The sequence below is a fragment of the Anabas testudineus genome, chromosome 18 (assembly GCF_900324465.2).
Source record: "Anabas testudineus chromosome 18, fAnaTes1.2, whole genome shotgun sequence".
In the NCBI taxonomy this organism is placed as follows: domain Eukaryota; kingdom Metazoa; phylum Chordata; class Actinopteri; order Anabantiformes; family Anabantidae; genus Anabas; species Anabas testudineus.
Window position 1 is genome coordinate 12,224,366 of NC_046627.1, and position 19,415 is coordinate 12,243,780.

Consider the following 19,415-nt stretch of genomic DNA (forward strand, 5'->3'; position numbering starts at 1 on the left):
GTGAGGACGACCCTCCCCCTGTCATCCCCGGTGACAGTGACAGAGACACTACAGGACTTGGGACATTTTCAGACACTGGGGGTGGGGATCAGGAGAGCCTGATCATTTAAGGGACTTTGTTGCATGGACTGAGGTTAGTGGGGACACTTAAACCTCTTAGCGGGGGGCTGTGTAGCGACCCAGAGGTGGGGCATATTGTTCTGTTGGTGTTTGACTGTTCCAGTTCCTGTTATGTGTTATGTGGTTCTTCTAATTGGTTATTTTATTTTGTAGTGTATATAGTTGTGTGATGTCAGGTGTGCTTCCGGGGGTGGGGAAGAGGGAACCCGGGAGAAACAGGCGGGAGATTGAGTGCTTCCGGAGTGACTGAATGGGGGAGCAGAGACCTGTTGTCACTGTGTGTTCTTCTGATAAAAATAAAAGAGTTGTTCACTCTGAGGCTCGTCACATTATGTTAAGGGTCAATTTGACCCATTTCAGTTTTCTTGTTGACCAAAGTACTGTTTATCCTTTTTTTATCTTCATGAAATTTTATGACTTTTCCTCATCTGGGGTCATGTACTGGTGTGTGAAATATGGACACTGATGTGTCCTGAAATGTATACAAAGATGATGTTGCGGGTCATTTTGACCCGGACACTTTTTATGTGGGTAAAAAGCTGGTCAGATCCAAAATTAACATGTCTCTCTGATGTACTTAGTTTTCAATAGCTTCTGAATAAACATTCAGACCCACAGACCCAGGTGTGTGTACGGGACAAGCTTTCTTGCCTTTGTCCTCGTCACTGTTCTCATGTCATCTCTTTGAGAAGCACACCACAAATGAGCTCCAGAAGGTTTACAGCTGAAGAAGTCATATCATTGATTTTTAACTGGGATAGTGATGAAGAACAAGAGATTGAAGAGACAGAGGACTGTTCAGAGCCCGAGGACAACGTTATTGATGATCCTGACTGCCAATTTTCCTATGATGAGGAGGATTCAGAGGAGGAGTCTGCTGCCGTCTCTACATCAGATGAAAACCAAGGACTGCAGCAATTATCCACAGAGGGGACATGAACATCTAAAGATGGCAATATACTTTAAAATGGTCAACATCACCAAACCTAAGCCGAGGCAGACTGTCATCTTCCAATGTCATCAAAATGACTCCTGGTCCTACAAGATTGGCCGTCACGTAAGTTGATGATATTCAATCTTCATGTCCCCACAATAGATAAGATTTTACTTGACATGAGTAACTTGGAGGGAAGGTGTGTATTTCAAGAGACATGGAAGCCACTGGATCAGACTGACTTGCATGCTTATTTTGGAATTTCGGTGTTAGCTGGAGTTTACAGGTCAAAGGGAGAAGCAACTGCAAGTCTGTGGAATGAAGAGAATGGAAGGCCAATCTCTCGTGCAACAGTGTCTCTTGAAAAATTTCTCATAATATCTTGTGTGATCCAGTGCATACAGGTGTACAGAAACGGAAGAGATGCCAGGTCTGTCCCTCCGGAAAGGACAGTACAACAAGCACAAGAATTGCATCTGCAGAAAGCACACAGTTACATTATGTCCATCATGTGGAACACTGAAAATCTAAAACTAAACAAAACAGTAGTTACAAATATTGTTCTGGAATTTCAAATTGTGTTGTATGTCAGTTTTTAAAATGTTTATCCAGTTGTTTAAACCCAGTTTTTTGACAGTTCTGAGTGGATTTACACAGTGCGGGTCAAAATGACCCGCAACATAAGCAATGTGATTTTTTTTCAACATAACATAAGGGTGAATTATGCTCACTAAACCAAAAATGTACATAAATCATCCAGCGTAAGGATTTAGGTTTTTAGGACAAAATTATAAAGCCAAACACAGGACACAGATTGTGTGTGATTCTGTCACAAGTTAGGAGGGGGACGAGGCAGGAATGGGATGAAAACAGGATTTATTGGATGAACTACAAAAAAAAAAAAAAAAAAAAAAACAGAAACTAAGGGGGGTGTCAACCGACACTAACAAATGGCTTGGAACAAAGTAACAAAACAGGAACCCAAAGCACAAAACAAAACCACTGCTCAAAGGCAGGAAAACACTCACAGGGAAATGGGTAACAAAGTCCAGAGAGTCCAGGGGGGAAAAGCAGACAGGGCTTAAGCAGCAGCTGGCAGGGTTGAGCAGGCATGGGAAACTAACTGCAAACAGGCTGGACACAGGTGGGGGAACGACGCTGGAGACAGGTTGGGAGCGACGACGAACTGACAGAGGGGAAAGGGCTGAGGAGAGCTTTGTAGGGGAAAGTGGGCACAGGTGAGTCCAATGTTCAGCTGATTGCTGTGAGCAGAGGGAGAGAAGGGGCTGGTGGGTGGAGTCCAGAGGGAGAGTGAAGTGGAGAAGTGAGGGGAAGCTTCAGCTTGGCCTGATGCCAGGCCGAAACGGTGACGGAACCCCCTCCCCAAGGGCCGGATCCCAGACGGCCCAAGAGGGAACCAGGAAGGTGAGCACACCAAGACGGGTGGGAGGAGGGGGCCCGGCGGACGGCCGGGAGGCGGCAGACAGACCAGGAGGACCCCCGGCGGACGGCCGGGAGGCGGCGAACAGGAATGAAGAGGCGACGAACCAGAAAGCCGGGCGTCGGGCGGCCGTCCCGGAGGGGGCACCAGGAGAGCCGCTGACCGAAGGGCGTCGGGAGAGCCGGCTGCGGAGCGGAGGCCTGGAGAGCCGGCTGCGGAGCGGAGGCCTGGAGAGCCGGCTGAGGAGCGGCGGGCGGATGCTCCGGCGGCATGAACGGGACAGGCTGGAGAGGCGACCACCTCTGCGCCGACCCGCCTGGAGACAGAACAGGAGCTGTTGTGGTGGAGGCCGGGAACTGTGACTGTTGCTGGAGCAGCAGGAACTGAGGCGGGAACTGTGACTGTTGCTGGAGCAGCAGGAACTGAGGCGGGAACTGTGACTGTTGCTGGAGCAGCAGGAACTGAGGCGGGAACTGTGACTGTTGCTGGAGCAGCAGGAACTGAGGCGGGAACTGTGACTGTTGCTGGAGCAGCAGGAACTGAGGCGGGAACTGAGGCTGTTGCTGGAGCAGCAGGAACTGAGGCGGGAACTGAGGCTGAAGCTGGAGCAGCAGGAACTGAGGCGGGAACTGAGGCAGGAACTGGAGCCGAAGCTGTGGTGACTGGAGCGGAGACTGGAACAGGAGCCGAGGACGATGCAGAGCCGGGGGCCGGTGAAGCTCTCGGTCTCCGACGTGAGCGGCGGCGTTTAGCAGGGCCGTCCTCGGGAGCGCTAACCCGCAGAGCAAGGCAGGTTCCCCAGTATGGTGAGTTCTCGGGTTCGCTGGAGGCCCAGAGGTCCGGTTCTGGGGCCGACTGAGCTTTCAGCTGGGTGTAGATGTCCCGAGCCTCTTCCGGACTCAGGGCAACGGGCGTCAGAGGAGAAGGTGAGGTGTGTGTGTTGAGTCGAGCTGGCTGAACGGGGAGGTCGTGCGTGGGAGTAGGTGATGCTAATGGAGTAGCCATCTGGCTAACAGCAGGGGGCCAAGGAGTCTGGATTGGATTGTTCATGGTGGAAGGACTTCTGGGATTTGAAGGTTTTCAGTTGGGAGAGGATCAGGTCCTTGAGATTTCTGAATTCACTGTATGTCATGAGGAAGTCCTTATCTGACATATTCATGATTCATATCAGGATAATTCATAACAACTATGATTCAGACTGGCCTAATGGATATTAAAGAAAACATGTTTTCAGTTAAACTGAAATATAATAATTTACCAGAAGAAACTGTAAAACTAAATCAAAGTTTTAGTCGGATAGCGTAGTCCATCTGTTTTTGATTATAGTGACTTCAGGTAATAACACCAATGTAACGAGTTCCATGTCTGAACCATTTCATTAACCTTACATCTTGTTATGCTATATTGATTGGTACTGTACAAGTACACTATTATTACAAAATAATAAGCTGAACATTTGGTCTAAACCTAAATCATTACTGACTTGTTTATTTCCTTTAGTGCAGAAATGAAAGTAATCAAACTTGAAGAAGTGTCTGTCTGGTGCCTTGTGGTCTCTCCTACCATATTTCCCTCCAGCTAACAGCATGAAGATCTGACTTCTGTGGACAGTGGACAAAGTATTTACCAAAGTGTAAACGCAGTAGTCTATGTACATTGCTCTTTTGAAGCTATTATTTTTTCATTAGTGTTATTGTTGTATAAAGCTACAATATCTGACAAAAATCTGACAATGTGAATTGAATATAACGGGGAAGTACAGTATGTTAAGTTTCTCAATACTAAGATGACTAAGTTGTCCAATTGTATGTTGGTTTGTGGCATGCACAAATGAGTCATCTCTTGAGCTGAACATCATAACTTTGAAACACGTGACTCAGTAGAATCAGTAAAGAACCATCAGCAGATGACTGAATGGGCTCACACCTATGGTGTTTTATCCTCATAAGGCACACATTTTGGATTTCATTCAATTGAATTCAGGATTATACTGTCATTTAGTCAATTCACAGCAAAGGTCCAGGCATGTTAGTGGAGAGAGAAAAGAAGAGAAACAATAAGAAATTCTTTCCACTAGTAAGGAGAAGAATTTCTAACCTAACCTAAATTGCAGAATTAAAGACTGCAGTAAGCTGTGAGAAGCTGTAAATGTTAAATGTTTAAATTAAGAATAATTTATGAGGGATATTTATTTATTTATTTTTATTGTTGCTGCACTTAATTTCTGTTGTGTCTCATTTCAAACATTTCTTTTTGGACAGAACATCCTCTTCCCACTTGTTACCAACCACAATGGAAAATATTGTTTTCCAATATGCATTCTTATTTCTTCTCCCTTCACTGACTCAGTCAAGTGAAGCTGTGGTAAAGAAATTATAACATGATTGAACTCATTGCCTCAACTGGATTGACTGGATTTCTTCAACTTAAAGAATAAGAAACAGAACACAGTTCATATTGCACTAAAAAAAACTCTACCAAAAGACTGGTAACATCCCACTGCTTCTGCTTCTTCTTCTGTGCTTACTAGAAAGTTGTTCCACAACCATGTTGATTGATGATTTGTACACAAACGTAATTCACAATATTGCAGTTGACATAAAACATTCATAATAATCTATGTTTTCTTTAAAAAACCTATAGGAAAAAAAAAATGTTTCCACAGATAAATGCATGTGCATCTGTTAATGCAAGTTAATGCAATAAAGTGCTTACGTGCCCTTAAATGTCACTGGGGAAATCAATGTTTCAGTGCTATTTTTGTCTGTGTTAGGTATCTCCCCGTTTAATTACAGATTTTAGGAAAAAAACAATAATAAATAATGAAAAAATAATAAAAACAATAATGACGGCCAATGAACCAGCCCAATGACGATGAACTGTAGTGGGGACCATGATGAAGTCATCTGAAATGATATATTTATATGTTATACAGGAATACTGATTATGTCAGTATAACAATTTTTCATAAACCTTCCTACCTGAAACATGTATCTGTGTCTCTCTGGTCTGATTGATGTTTCTCTGTTGGACTCTACAGGTGATGTTGTTGCTGTGTCTCTTCTCAACAGTCACTCTGCTGCTCACAGTATAGAGGTCATCAGGACCTCCGACTGTCTCTGTAGGTCCAGCAGAGAGGATCTTTCCCTCAGTGTCTAGCCACAACAGCTCAGGCTCTGGATACCAGCCTTTAGACTCACAGCCTAAAACCAGTGTTTCACTAGTATTTGAAATAACCTTAATGACAGGTGTAGAGACTGAACCTGGTGATAAACAAAGGAGAGTTGCAGTAACTTCAGCAGGTGTACACAGATAAATGAGAACACAATTTTCAAAAAAAATTAAACCACAAAGAATCTGTCACTGTCTTGTATCAAGTGTCTCCTAGAATGTTTGTTTATATAAAATAAACTATTTTCTCAGTTATGTTATACTAACAAATATAACCCCCTTTCTATGATTAGGCATCAGTTCTGTTAGTATTACATTTCCTTCAAAACGTATTATTCTTGGTTTTTAGTTGAATTGTTTCTTTCTTTTTTGTGTTTGTCCTTTCTGTTACAAGAAGGCCCTCCTCTCCAGCCCTTTCCCTGTTAACCTGAGCATCACCTCCTGTCTTACCTACTCAACTTTCCTGCAAGTGTTATCACATTTAATGTATTAAAGTTAGGCTACCTGAAGTGGCCCCAAGCAAAAGAAAGAAAAACTGCAGGAGTTAAAATAACTATAGAGCAAATATGTTGACACTAGGAGGAGGCTAGGGTGGATGAATGGAAGTTCAGATTTGATTCCGGTGATTGATATTTATGATTAATAACCACATGTGGATTATTGTAACCACAATAGCAAATGGTCCTGTTATGTAAAAAAAACAAGCCATGATCTTTTCACTGAACCTAACCAAGTAGGCTTTTAGGGTTGGGGCCATGTTAAGTATTACAAAATCAGAATTGGTTACACGGCCTTTAAGTTAAGGAAAAACTAAAATGACTTACTGACTATTATTGTGGATGTTTTGGCTAAATATCACCACAAACATATTTCATGTAGAACTTTAGTAGTAGTTTTTTAATTTTTTTTATTTTAGTCTGACTTCTTGTTTTTGGTGTTTTGCTGCTACATCTCCTGTTCATTCACATTCATTGAAATTAGTAATTGATCAGATCAGTCATTTTTAACAGCTTTCAAAACATATATCATAAACAAATATCTGATTTACCAACAATAAGTTGAACAGGAACTTCTGCCTGTATTGGGGGAAGAAAGCACCAGTATTGTCCTGTGTCAGAAATGTTTACTCCAAAGATTTTCAAAGAGATGTTTCCATGTGCAAGTTCATTCACAAACAGTCTTGTGCGATTAGAATAAGATGGATTTTGACTATACAGCATCGGCCCATGTTGGTGTACATGAATATACTTTGGGTCTAAGCCAGGTTTTGTCCACACCACTTTTGAGAACGTGGCATTGGTGGCAGGTTCAAGATGACATGGTAGAATGACATCATCTCCAGCCAGGGCAATGATTGGTTGGTGTGAACAAATCAGCTTTAATTTCACAGAAACTGAAAAAAAATAAAAATAAATCAGCAGCATGGTTACCAATATCAGATGATGATGTTACTGTCTGAATAAAATGCAATGAAATAATTAAACCAATACAACTGTCAAATAAAGTATTAAAAACATGGACAATACCACCACCAGTGTGTAAGATTTACTACTAACCAGAGACTAAACACCTGTATACAACTCACACCTATGAATGTCTAAGCACTATACACCAGCATTGATGTTCAGTTCCAAAATGTCTTATAACACCCTTTAATTGATTAACCAGTGTTGGTTGTTCAAAGAAATAATAATAATAATTATCCTGGTCTGTCTTATGTACTTATGTGTGAATGTACTTGTACAAGTGCTCATTTGACTGATTTTACTTATAAGCCCTTAAACCCTAGTATCTGTGAAGACTACAGCACATGGAGAACCATTATAAGGTTCATAACATTAGCTCATAGGTTAACATCTTAACATAGTTCATTTAACAAAACATAATAAACATAGCTAAACATAACTGATAAGGCGTGTTAGTCAACTAGAAGTCAGAAATGCATGCATTGTGTGGATGAATGGCAAAAAGAGAAGATTTTACAAAGCAGCGTGTTGCGACCACGACATTCAGCACAATGCAATTCACATTATTCAAGAATTATGCATTTCAGTCAAAACACATTTGTATGTAAATTCAAAAAATGAAGTTCCTTTATAGAGAAAAATCTTTTAGAAGTCTCTGTATTTATACGGTACATTGGAAGTGGGATGTAGAAAGGACTGAGGAAAGTAGACAGGACTACAAGGAAGCGCAGCGTAGAGTGAAGAGGGAAGTGGCAAAGGCCAAACAGAAAGCTTACGATGAGCTGTACGACAGGTTAGACACAAAGGAAGGAGAGAAGGACTTGTACAGGCTAGCCAGACAGAGAGATAGAGATGGGAAGGATGTGCAACAGATAAGGGTGATTAAGGACAGAGATGGAAAGGTGCTAACAACCCAGGAGAGTGTGCAGAAAAGATGGAAGGAGTATTTTGAGGAGCTGATGAATGAGGAAAATGACAGGGAAAGAAGGGAGGAAGATGTGGATGTTGTGGAGCAGGAATTAGATGAGATTGGAAAGGATGAGGTGAGGAAGGCTCTGAAAAGGATGAAGAGTGGAAAGGCTGTTGGTCCTGATGACGTACCTGTGGAGGTGTGGAAGTGCTTAGGAGAGACAGCAGTGGAGTTTTTAACCAGTTTGTTCAATAGGATTCTAGAGAGTGAGAAGATGCCTGAGGAATGGAGGAGAAGTGTTCTGGTTCCGATCTTTAAGAACAAGGGTGACACGCAGAACTGCAGCAACTACAGAGGAATAAAGTTGATGAGCCACACAATGAAGCTGTGGGAAAGAGTAGTGGAAGCCAGGCTTAGGAAGAAGGTGGAGATTTGTGAGCAGCAGTTTGGTTTCATGCCCCGTAAGAGCACCACTGATGCCATTTTTGCTTTGAGACTGTTAATGGAAAAGTACAGAGATGGTCAGAAGGAGCTGCATTGTGTCTTTGTAGATTTAGAGAAGGCGTATGACAGGGTGCCGCGGGAGGAGCTGTGGTGCTGTATGAGGTCGTCGGGAGCGACAGAGAAGTACGTCAGAGTAGTCCAGGACATGTATGAGAGAAGTATGACGGTGGTGAGATGTGCTGTAGGTCAGACAGAGGAGTTCAAGGTGGAAGTGGGACTACACCAAGGATCAGCTTTGAGTCCCTTCTTGTTTGCTAGAGGGGTGGAGGTTTGCTCTGGTAAGAAGATGCATGAAGGTCAGTCGTAGTAAGACAGAATACATGTGTCTGAACGAGAGGGATCAAGGTAGAAATGTTAGGTTACAGGGGGCTGAGGTGAAGAAGGTGCAGGAGTTTAAGTACTTGGGGTCAACAGTTCAGTGTGATGGGGAGTGTGGAAAAGAGGTGAAGAGGCGAGTGCAGGCAGGTTGGAGCGGGTGGAGGAAAGTGTCAGGAGTGTTGTGTTACAAAAGAGTGTCAGCAAGACTCAAAGGAAAGGTGTACAAGACAGTGGTGAGACCAGCTCTGCTCTATGGGTTAGAGACGGTAGCAGTGAGAAAGAGACAAGAGGCTGAGATGGAGGTAGCAGAGATGAAGATGTTGAGGTTCTCCTTAGGAGTGACCAGGTTAGACAGAATAAGGAACGAGTACATCAGAGGGACGGCTCACGTTGCCTGTGTTAGCAACAAAGTCAGAGAGGCCAGACTGAGGTGGTTTGGACATGTTCAGAGGAGGGATAGTGAGTATATTGGTAGAAGGATGTTGGAGATGGAGCTGCCAGGCAGGAGGACAAGAGGACGACCAAAGAGGAGATATATGGATGTTATAACAGAGGACATGAGGTTGGCTGGTGTTAGGGTAGAAGATGCTCAGGATAGTTAGGTGGAAATGGATGATTCGCTGTGGCGACCCCTGACGGGAAAAGCCGAAAGAGAAGAAGAAGATTGGAAGGTTTTGTAAAACATACAGGTGATTTGTTATATAGTAGACTGTAAAAGACACATTAATGGATTTAGGTGTTAATTTAACTTTTTTCTGTAATTACACAATATTGATCAGGACTGTCAGGACCTTCAAATCTACTATCTCTTGATGATGTTCTTAAAAGTTCCTCCTATTTCATTTACTGATTCACATTGTAAGGATTTGACAGACCGGACAAATGGGTGAGTACAAAAGTGTATTATTTATTAACAAAAGAGAGAGACTCGAAAACACGGTGAATACAAAAGTACAAACAAAACCATAAACCTGACATACAAAGTACCAACAAAAAACTCTGCAATAGCAGGGAAAAAGAAATGCAAACTTACAAATGGGGAAACAAAGTCCAACAAACAAAGGAAGAGTCCAGGGGGATCCAGCAAACGAACGAGAAAGAACTTGACTGACTAATTGACAGACGGTCGAACAGACAAACCAGAGTCATGGAGGGTGTAGAGCATCATGAGCAACAAACCAGCAACAAACAAAAGACTGAGGGGAGCTGAGGTGAACAGGAAACACATGTGAAATGAATCAGTCAATGAGTCCGGTGACAGAAGAAAGTGAGACCAGTTGAACACCAGGGGGAGACAAAAAAACCCAACAGAAGGGAGAAGAGGCAGGAACCATGACACACATTACTTTAACTGGGTATAAGAATAATCTAGGAGCTGGAATTATTTAAAGTTTTGCAAATATAGTAAATTACCTCCCACAAACTGCAACAGAAGAACATAGATGATGGCAACATCTCTATTGGTTGACATACTTTTGTTAGGCAACCTGAACATCTGAAAACAAAAAAAGTGAATATCTAATTGGTTTATGCATATTCTTGAAACAAATGCAACATACTATGTAATAAAACTACATTTTCAGCTTGCCGTTTTGTAAAAACCCTCTTTTCAAAAAATCTGTTAGCATTGACTGGTGTTATTTCTCTACTAAAATGAAAACACAAAATTTAAACAGAAGAAAAATGTTTGTACCAGAAGAAACTGTAAAACTAAAATTTAGACCAAACATAAAAAGATCTTGTCCTCAGTTGATTTTGATACTTACCTGCTTGGAGACAGTTTACCAAATGAAGCACTGGGAGAAGAAACAGAATCTTTTTTTTTTTTTTTTTTTTTTGTGTTGACGTTGTCGAAAAGTGTTTATAATCAATCTTAACTCAAGTAGAAACAAAAGCACATATGAAATCTGAAGTTGTACGCATGTAGGGTTTTCAGTGGAACAGAAAGAGATTACTCAACAAGTTTCTTTAATGTGTTGGTCACTAAAATTGCAGACACATCAGTGATGTTGGTATGTCTAAGTTTCTACAGCCACATGTGACTAAAATGTCCAGACACATGACTAAGTAAATGAACCACACTGGTGGAAGTAAAACACGGTTTAAAGATGAGAGGAGAAGAGAGAATCTGACAGGGAGGTTCTTAAATAAAGGGGATAGGAGGACCAGGTGAAAACAATCAGGGAGATAGTGGCTTTAGAGAACAGGTGAAAACCATGTATGTGATTAAGGGAGGCTGAAAAAATGAGGGCAGGGCTAGGAGAAGAACTGAAAGTCTAAATAAAAGCATGGGCACAGGAAGTAATACAGAGCAAGATAAAAACACAAAACAGAACTGTTACAGTATGTACATTATCAACGCAGCAGATGGTGCTCATGTCATATCAACAGTTTCTGAATGACTGAATGTGCTGACCCTTGTGGTGTTTTATCCTGACAGGACACACAGTTTGGTTCAATTCAATTCAGGTTTGTAATATACTGTAGCCAGATCACAATAAAAGTATAAAATATCAATGCATGTTACGGCATACAGTTAAGATGTTACAGAATCGTACAGAAAACCCCAGAAGGCCCTCTTGAGCAACACTGGAAGAAAGTGGAGAGGAAAAACGCTCTTTAATGGAAAAAGCCTTCAGGCAAAGAGTGGGCGGCCATCTGCCTCAACCGGTTGTGGTGAGTTTAAAGTGGAAATAAAAAAGAGAAGATCAAAAACAAGTAATTATTCTTTCCACTTCTTTAGGAGGAGAAGAATGTCAAACATAACTTCCACGCATGTTACAACACAAACAACCAAAACAGCTTTAATATGATGTCTACACATTAATCAGCCATTAAATATACATTTACATTTACATTTAGTCATTTAGCAGACGCTTTTATCCAAAGCGACTTACAAGTGAGGAACAAGGCAAGCAAACAAAATCTAAGTCAAGGAGAAACAACATCAAAGCAAAGCGCTATCGAAAAAGTGTTTCTGTTTCAAGAGATGTGAGAATGAAAGGGTAGAATTTTTTTTTTTTTTTTTTTTTTTTTAAGTGCAAAGGAAGATGCGGAAGAGTTCTGTTTTCAGCAGTTTTTTAAATATTAAAGTGAGGTGGCTGGGCGTGCAGATATAGGCAGCTCATTCCACCATTGTGGGATCACTGAGCTGAACAGTTTGGTGCTTGTCCTAGCTTAACAAGTGCAACTCTGGCTTTATATATGGTCACTTTTCTTAACTGCCCCCTGGTAGAAACCAATCTAATTTGTGTGCCTTTGTTAGGTCAAAGGTGTGAATGCTCGGTGATTACTAAGCTGAAACTACCACCAACAATAGACCAAAACTCTCTAACTACAGTTCTCAATACTTATTGAAACACACTGACAAACAGGCTAAATCAGCAGACTAGAGAGAAATGACAGAAACTCTGCTACCTCTGAAACTAACAAACAAATTTCAAATAACCCTTACTTATTCAGTAGATCTCCTTTCCTAGTTTGGTGCTTGTCCTAGCTTACCAAGTGCAACTCTGGCTTTATATATGGTCACTTCTCTTAAAATACCGCCCCCTGGTAGAAACCAATCTAATTTGTTTGCCTTTGTTAGGTCAAAGGTGTGAATGCTCGGTGATTACTAAGCTGAAACTACCACCAACAATAGACCAAAACTCTCTAACTACAGTTCTCAATACTTATTGAAACACACTGACAAACAGGCTAAATCAGCAGACTAGAGAGAAATGACAGAAACTCTGCTACCTCTGAAACTAACAAACAAATTTCAAACAACCCTTACTTATTCAGTAGATCTCCTGTCCTAGTTTGGTGCTTGTATATAGAGTAAGAACTGAAAAATTCTGAATGTCTCCAGGTTAATAAAATTCTGATATCTGTATTTAAAAGATGATGTGATATCATTGTTAAATGTGTTGTTGTCTGCACGTTTAAAACCCTGTTGCTCCCTCTGGTGGTTGAACTGACACATGATTCTTGAAGATGGCCTAAAAAATTATCACTCTACTAAATTATCTAGTTTGTGGGAGATTAAAAAACGTCAGTGGTAGCTGCTTCACAACATTCAATATTCAATATTCAAAAAACTTAATCCCAGAGGGAAATAATTTTGCCTCATAGTTATAGTTGTTCTCAACACAAACAGAAATAAAGGAAACCAAAACCAGGAAAGATCCACACCAACATAAATAGACAATAACATCAATACAGAAAACGCAATATATGTACAGAACATGTAGAGTACCTTTTCCAAGTTCCAGTTTAAGTAAACTCAGCATTGTTGGGTTTGGCTGTTGCTTGGTCTTCAGGGAATAATGGGCACTAATGTCTCACTAATTCACTGGACCTCTGAACTACTGCATGCCTCAACAACAACATGGAACAGTATAATTAAAATATCTGAAACCATCTGAATGATTTGAATCATTAAATTGCACTTCATTAGACTGCAGTGAGCAAAGAGAAGCTGTTTCTTTAAATGTGTAAAATAATACAATAATGTTTCACTTCATTCCTGTCGTGTCTCAATTTGTTCACCTCAAAGAACAGCAACTAGGAGGTGAAAACTGGTCCGGCCAGTTGGGATAATCAATCTTGATATAATTTCTTGATGAATCATGATGATGACATTTTTCTCGCACACAGTAACCTCACAGTTGACAACAATAACAAAACAGAGCAAATCACAAGAACCTTTACTTTCTACAAACATCTTCTTGTTACTTATTTCCAACCACAAGGGAAAGTTGTGTTTGTTCTGCTCTGTCGATGATGCCGTCCAGTGAAGCTGTGATAAAGAAATTATAACATGATAGCACTCTTTGCCTCAACGACTGGTTTTGTTCACGTTAAAGAATAAAACAGAACACAGCTCATATTGCACTAAAAAGCTCACACTGAAAAAAAGACTAGCAACAAAGGAACAGGTAACTGTTTCAACCAAACAGTGATTCATGTTTCACATCAGGATAATTCATAAAAACAATGATTCATGCTGGTCTAATGGATATTACAGAAAAAAAGTATGGCATATATATAAATAAATATATATAGTATTATGTATATAGTATATATATATATAGTATGTATTAATATATATATATATCATATTAAATATATATTAGTGATTTGATAATGATTAAGCATTAGACAGTAGATAAATACTGTTGTAGTTTTACTTAAATTACATTTTAAATGCAAGATCTTTACTTACAAAAAGAGTATTTAGATCAGGGGTGCTATAAGTTTTTGTGTTTTTTGCATAAGTTGATATCTAGTATGAATATAAATCAAATGTCACCTGTCATAGAAACTATCAAATTAGAGTCAACAGTTCTGGAGGCAGATTTTAAACAAACAATCTATGCAACACATGTTGTTGCATAATTCACTTCCCACGCTGTGTCAAAAGACTTCCTGTGTGCAACACTTTACTAACACATTTGATATTCATTGCCATGAATCTACCTTTCGCCCTTTTACTGTGTGGGCGTACAGTATGTTCACTACTATTTATAGCTTTCATTAATAAGATTTCAGCCATGTCTTACATTATTACATTTGTGCACTGTGACGTGAAAAAGCAAAACAGATCAATGTGTCCCACTGCCCCTGAATGTGACACCGTGACGTCTTATGAAGCTCCAGTAAAAAGTTTTTGTGACTCAAGTCCAGTCGGTGTCAGTGCGTCCTACTGACCGGGGTTTAAATGGCTGCTGAGCTGGAAATGTGATCACAAACCTTAATGATCTTCATTTTCCTTTTTTTATTCTTCTTTTGTCAAGGGTAGGGTCACACGGTGATAACTGAGTAGATTATTAGCCACAGGTGAAGGGAACTGTCCATGTGGGGGCGCAGTTTTTCAATGTTTCAGGATCTGCAGGTCCATACTTGTAGTAGTGTTGAAGCAGTACAGTAGTTTTCTGTCCTGCTGCTACCATGTGTCAGTTTAGTTTTCAGAGTTCTCTCGTGTCCTTTTCATCATGATTTCTGACAAAAAGTGTCAAGTTTTAGATAGAACTGGACTGGACCAGTTTGGTGTGTTTACATCTTAAGCTATCAAAGTACTTTCTCACAGAAAGTGAGAAAAACTGGAAGCTGTCCAAAGCTGTGGACATGATCTCTGTGTCTCTGTCAACCTTGTGATGGGCTGGCAAGGTTTCATGAGTACAAACCTGTTTTTTGCCAAATGTCCGTTGGGTTTCGCTTCACCCCCTTACACCACCCTACAAGTAATCACTTCACCAGCCCTTCCGTGTTCTTGCCTATTAAAAGACTTTGGAGAGACTGTTCCTACCACTATTGCCTGGGCTGCATGCATAGGCAATCCTGAAGCACCTGACTCAGACTGGAACGTCAAAACCAAAACGTTAACATCTCACTGACAGATAGCACTCCCTCGAGATTTGAAGGCCAAGAGGGTCAGAAATTAATAAAATGATTATTGTTATTCTTATTGTTGTTGAGCCTGTCCTCACTCACTACAATTCTCCATTGTCCTTATAGGTAAATGTGATCCTGACTGTTGTCACTAACCTCCTCAGTACAGGTGCTATAGCTATTCAGTGAATGGATTTCCACATTCTACCTGCAGCATCACGAAACACGATTTGAATGCTGAGATAAAAAATGTCATCATCACACAATCATTTGAGAAGATAAAATAAAACCTTGTTCTTCCTGTTTGACTTTTGGCAGTAATCTAACGGGCACTTCACTGTTTTTGTGGCTGTTTCTATAGTGTATCAAACAGACATTTGGAAAACATCCAATTACACTTCTGGTATGAATGGGTGTGGTCTTTGCCTCAGTATAAAATGGGTTTATTCAAGTTCAAGTGGGTGTTACCATTTGACCACTAATGGTGGTTAATTTGGGTTTAATGACACTGAACACTGAGCCTATGAGAGATGTCCATGTTTATTTAGGCACAGATTACAGCATAATACAAAATGGATATATTCTTTGTTGTTTTAAATGTTATAGTTATAGTTGTATAATATAGTAGCAATGAACAGTGGATATTTTATAACTTTGTTTTGATATTTCTGAAATAGCCTGAGGAACAGCTACTTGTCAAACAGAAGACGTCCAGGAGTTTCAGTGTTCAGTTGAAAGAACTCCAGAGTTGCAGACGTCATGTGTCATACTTGTTTTTCATATCATGCCAAGAATTGACGTTCATGTTGGTCCAGTTCACAGAAGAGAAAAGTACAGATTGCGTCAGTGGAGTTAAAAAGCTGAATATGCACATGTTTATAGATAATAAATACTTTATTAATCCTGAGGGAAATTTTAGAAGGAAGTGTTCAAAGAGGGGGAGGGTGGTGTTGATGAAGTCTATTTTTTCAGTGCAGATTTTTTGTGACAGATTTCATAATTTCAAAAGGTTGTTTGAGGGTTATGATGTGGTTTTAGTGTTAGGATGTAGTTCTTAGGTTAGTTTAGTTGTAATTAGTAGAGTTAGGGTAAAGTGTTAATGTAAGCATAATGTCATTCAATGCCTAATATCCAAATATTAGACAGACCTCTCAGTATAACAGGATATGTGCATATTGTTTAATTAAGGATTTTAATGATGTTGAATTTTCTGTATGTTTTGTTTTTATAGGTGAATCTTTGGTGCCTGGTCCACCAGAGAGAGTCCTGGCGTATGTGGGTGAAGATGTCATTCTGCCGTGCAGTTTCAACATCGCTTCAAACGGAGACGATCCAACAGTGGAGTGGTCCAAAGAAGACCTGCAGCCAAACGTCATCTTCTTGTATCGTGATGGCTGTGAGACTTTTGAGATGAAGCATTCCAGCCTATGAGTACAAGACTCACCTCATCATGAGAGAACTGAAAAATGGGAAGTGCTCATTAAGGATCTCCAACATGCAGCTGTCTGATGCAGGGACATATCAGTGCATGAGGATCTGGAAGGATGCTACTCAGGAAGTTACAAAGGTGGAGCTTGTTGTAGGTATGTCCTGTCAAGTGCATTTTGGGGTCTAAGTTAGGAGTGTGGGTGGAACAAAACAGATGTAATTTATTGTAGTCCTTTATTGTATAAAAGAGGCATAACTACAGCTTCACACAGAAGTGTGCATCAATATTCAGACTGACAGTACAGTGTGTTACTGGTTTATTGTAGCTGGAACATTTTCAGGTGTTGTAATAAAAGTTAGAATGGTTAGCTATTATTGTTTGTGCTGTCTATCTATTGTTTCCACCCATGTGGCATGAATGGAAAAACTTAAAAAACTTAATGGCAGATCAGTCAAACCTAATAGAACTGATAATTTGATAAATTTCTGATGGGAACGTTGCATGAAACATTCAAAAGTGACACACTGGACAATTCTTGTTACAGCTGCAGTTTCTGAGCCAAAACTCGAGAGGGTTTCAGCTGAGGATGGAGAAGTGACTCTGCAGTGTGAGGACATCAGTGTTTGTGTTTAGTTCATTTTGTTTAAAGGTAGAATTAAGTGTAGAATGACTCATGTCAAAATATTTTCTTAATGTTAAAATGCTATGTATATCTACTTCTGTGAACAGAATTTGAGTCTCCAACTTCAAATATTGTTATCCACACGAAAACCTAAATCTTTGTCTAATGTGTCTTCATCACAGTGTGACCTGCAGAGTTCAACAGCCAGAGTTCAACCTGACCACAGACACAAAGATTCTCATACTAGGTACAGTAAACTGTGTCCTGTAATAATCCACTAATATATTTACATGGAATGTTTTAATTTCACTGTTAACATGTTCAGTGCCAGAATCCTGGATCTAGATGCATCAAATGCCACCAAAGTCTCTCATTTACCTACTTAGTGTTGATAATTCAACCATGTATACGTGTAACTGTTGCAAACAGTCAGTGGACTGGCCGACAGAAATCATCTTTCTCTGGATCACATATCATTCATGCTGTCTTCTGGAAACTTGTAATGAAATCAGATAATGTATATTTAAACGATGTTTGTTATTTTTCAGCTGTCTGCATGAGTTCCTGCTATCTAACAGTTGTCATTGCTGTTGGAGTGACTGTTTTAGTTTCAGCAATTACATGTGGACTAGTAGTCTGGTCATGGAAGAAATATCACAAATCTGGTAAGTTACTAACACTGAGAATATGTTGTATTAGTCATAGGAACTCTCTAGTTACTGTTGCATGCCTGGCTATGCAGTAAAGTCAACATATCATACACATCGTAATAATGCAAAAACGCCACAAGATGGCAGATGATGTCAAATGAGGAACAGACTATTTCCATATTTAATTAAACCTTAAACATACTATAATAGTACAGCACAGATGACTTGAAGTAATTTGTACCAGAAAGTCAGTGTTTAGGAATCTCCACTTGATTTGTCTGGTCCATGAAACTGCCTGTGTTTTACTTTTAATGTGAAACAGCTGCATTAAGTGTTGCGTTTGACTTAATATATCAGCAACAATCAATTACACTAAAACACCCAAGAAACTGAGTTTAACCAGATGCATGTGCTCCTTTAAAAATGCACGTACTGGAGTCATTTCTCAAATATCAATATTTCTTACCACATTATTTTTTCTCTATTTATACAGCGGATGCACAAAAACAGAAAGTCAACAGGCAAACATCAGATCAGAGTACAAGGAGTGGGACCTCTGAAAATCAGTCATTTCTGGAGGACAGCACCAGGGATGACAATGTGGCAAACAACAATCTTGAAAGCTTGGCTCATTATAAGGTGCTTAATGAAAAAAAAGATTCCATCATTCAGCCACAGAACCTGCCGTCTCCTTTAAGACCTAATGTTTGTCAGCACCATCAACCAACAGGTGTCTGCAATGCTTTCAAATCTTCACCGGATGGTCGAATATCCATCAGCCAGCTTGATTCTAGCACTTCAACCAGCAACCTCATTTCAAGACCAACGGCGTCAATTAGCAACCATCCGCCAAAGTCAGACAGTTTTTGCTCTTTGTCTGTTGTACCACATGACAAGAGTCCAACGCCTGACATTCAAGGGCAAAACGGTAATCAAGCATCAGAACGCCCAATCCGAAGGAGACCTCGCAGAAACAGCAGCCCAGCTGGTTTGCCTTTTAACGATACAGTGTTGTCTAGTTCGTCTTCAGTCAGCAATTCAAAGAAAAAACTTCCTGCTATTGGTCGTTCTATGATTGAGTCTTCTGGCCACACTTATCTGAGAAGTACCAAGCCTCGTAGACAGTTGTTTGCAATAATATCTAGTAACCACTTTGGTGATCTGGTGGATTTGAATGAAGAGTCCGACCCACTTATTGAACATTAACAAAGGACAAGGCTAAAGAATCCAAATAAAACATATATGTACTACTAAACCCCACAGGTATAAGTCAGAATACATGATTGATGGATTTTTCTATACTGATAACTGCTTAATTTTTAAAGATCTGCCATAAGGTGGCTTTTGGTAAGGAATTAGCTAAACTTGCAGCAGATGCAACCTATATAGGATAGGTTGTGGTGAGATCACCACCCACTATGCAGGAGATTGAGGTTCAGATCTGGGCTGAAGGGGTACTTATGCAAGACCACCTT

General features: G+C 40.2%; 2 protein-coding genes across 5 annotated transcripts; one reads left to right on the forward strand and one right to left on the reverse strand.

Annotated features, from left to right (window-relative positions):
• Window positions 1-2,956: 2,956 nt before the first annotated feature.
• LOC113168509 (butyrophilin subfamily 2 member A2-like) lies at window positions 2,957-13,146 on the reverse strand. 4 transcript variants are annotated; one of them, XM_026369573.1, is made up of 5 exons: window positions 13,105-13,146; window positions 10,278-10,359; window positions 6,715-7,059; window positions 5,477-5,758; window positions 2,957-5,401 (listed from the first exon to the last, which is right to left on the reverse strand). In XM_026369573.1, exons 2-5 carry the CDS (start codon window positions 10,357-10,359, stop codon window positions 5,265-5,267), a joined length of 846 nt encoding a protein of 281 aa, XP_026225358.1. In that variant the 5' UTR covers window positions 13,105-13,146; the 3' UTR covers window positions 2,957-5,264. The 4 variants fall into 4 exon arrangements, with proteins under 4 accessions (XP_026225358.1, XP_026225354.1, XP_026225355.1 ...); XM_026369569.1 differs by lacking the exon at window positions 13,105-13,146 and adding an exon at window positions 12,319-12,673; XM_026369570.1 differs by lacking the exon at window positions 13,105-13,146 and adding an exon at window positions 12,643-12,672.
• Window positions 13,147-17,421: 4,275 nt separating this feature from the next.
• LOC113168343 lies at window positions 17,422-19,146 on the forward strand. The gene is made up of 3 exons (XM_026369361.1): window positions 17,422-17,537; window positions 17,839-17,955; window positions 18,434-19,146. The coding sequence occupies exons 1-3, from the start codon at window positions 17,456-17,458 to the stop codon at window positions 19,144-19,146; spliced, it is 912 nt and encodes a 303-aa protein (XP_026225146.1). The 5' UTR covers window positions 17,422-17,455.
• Window positions 19,147-19,415: the final 269 nt, after the last annotated feature.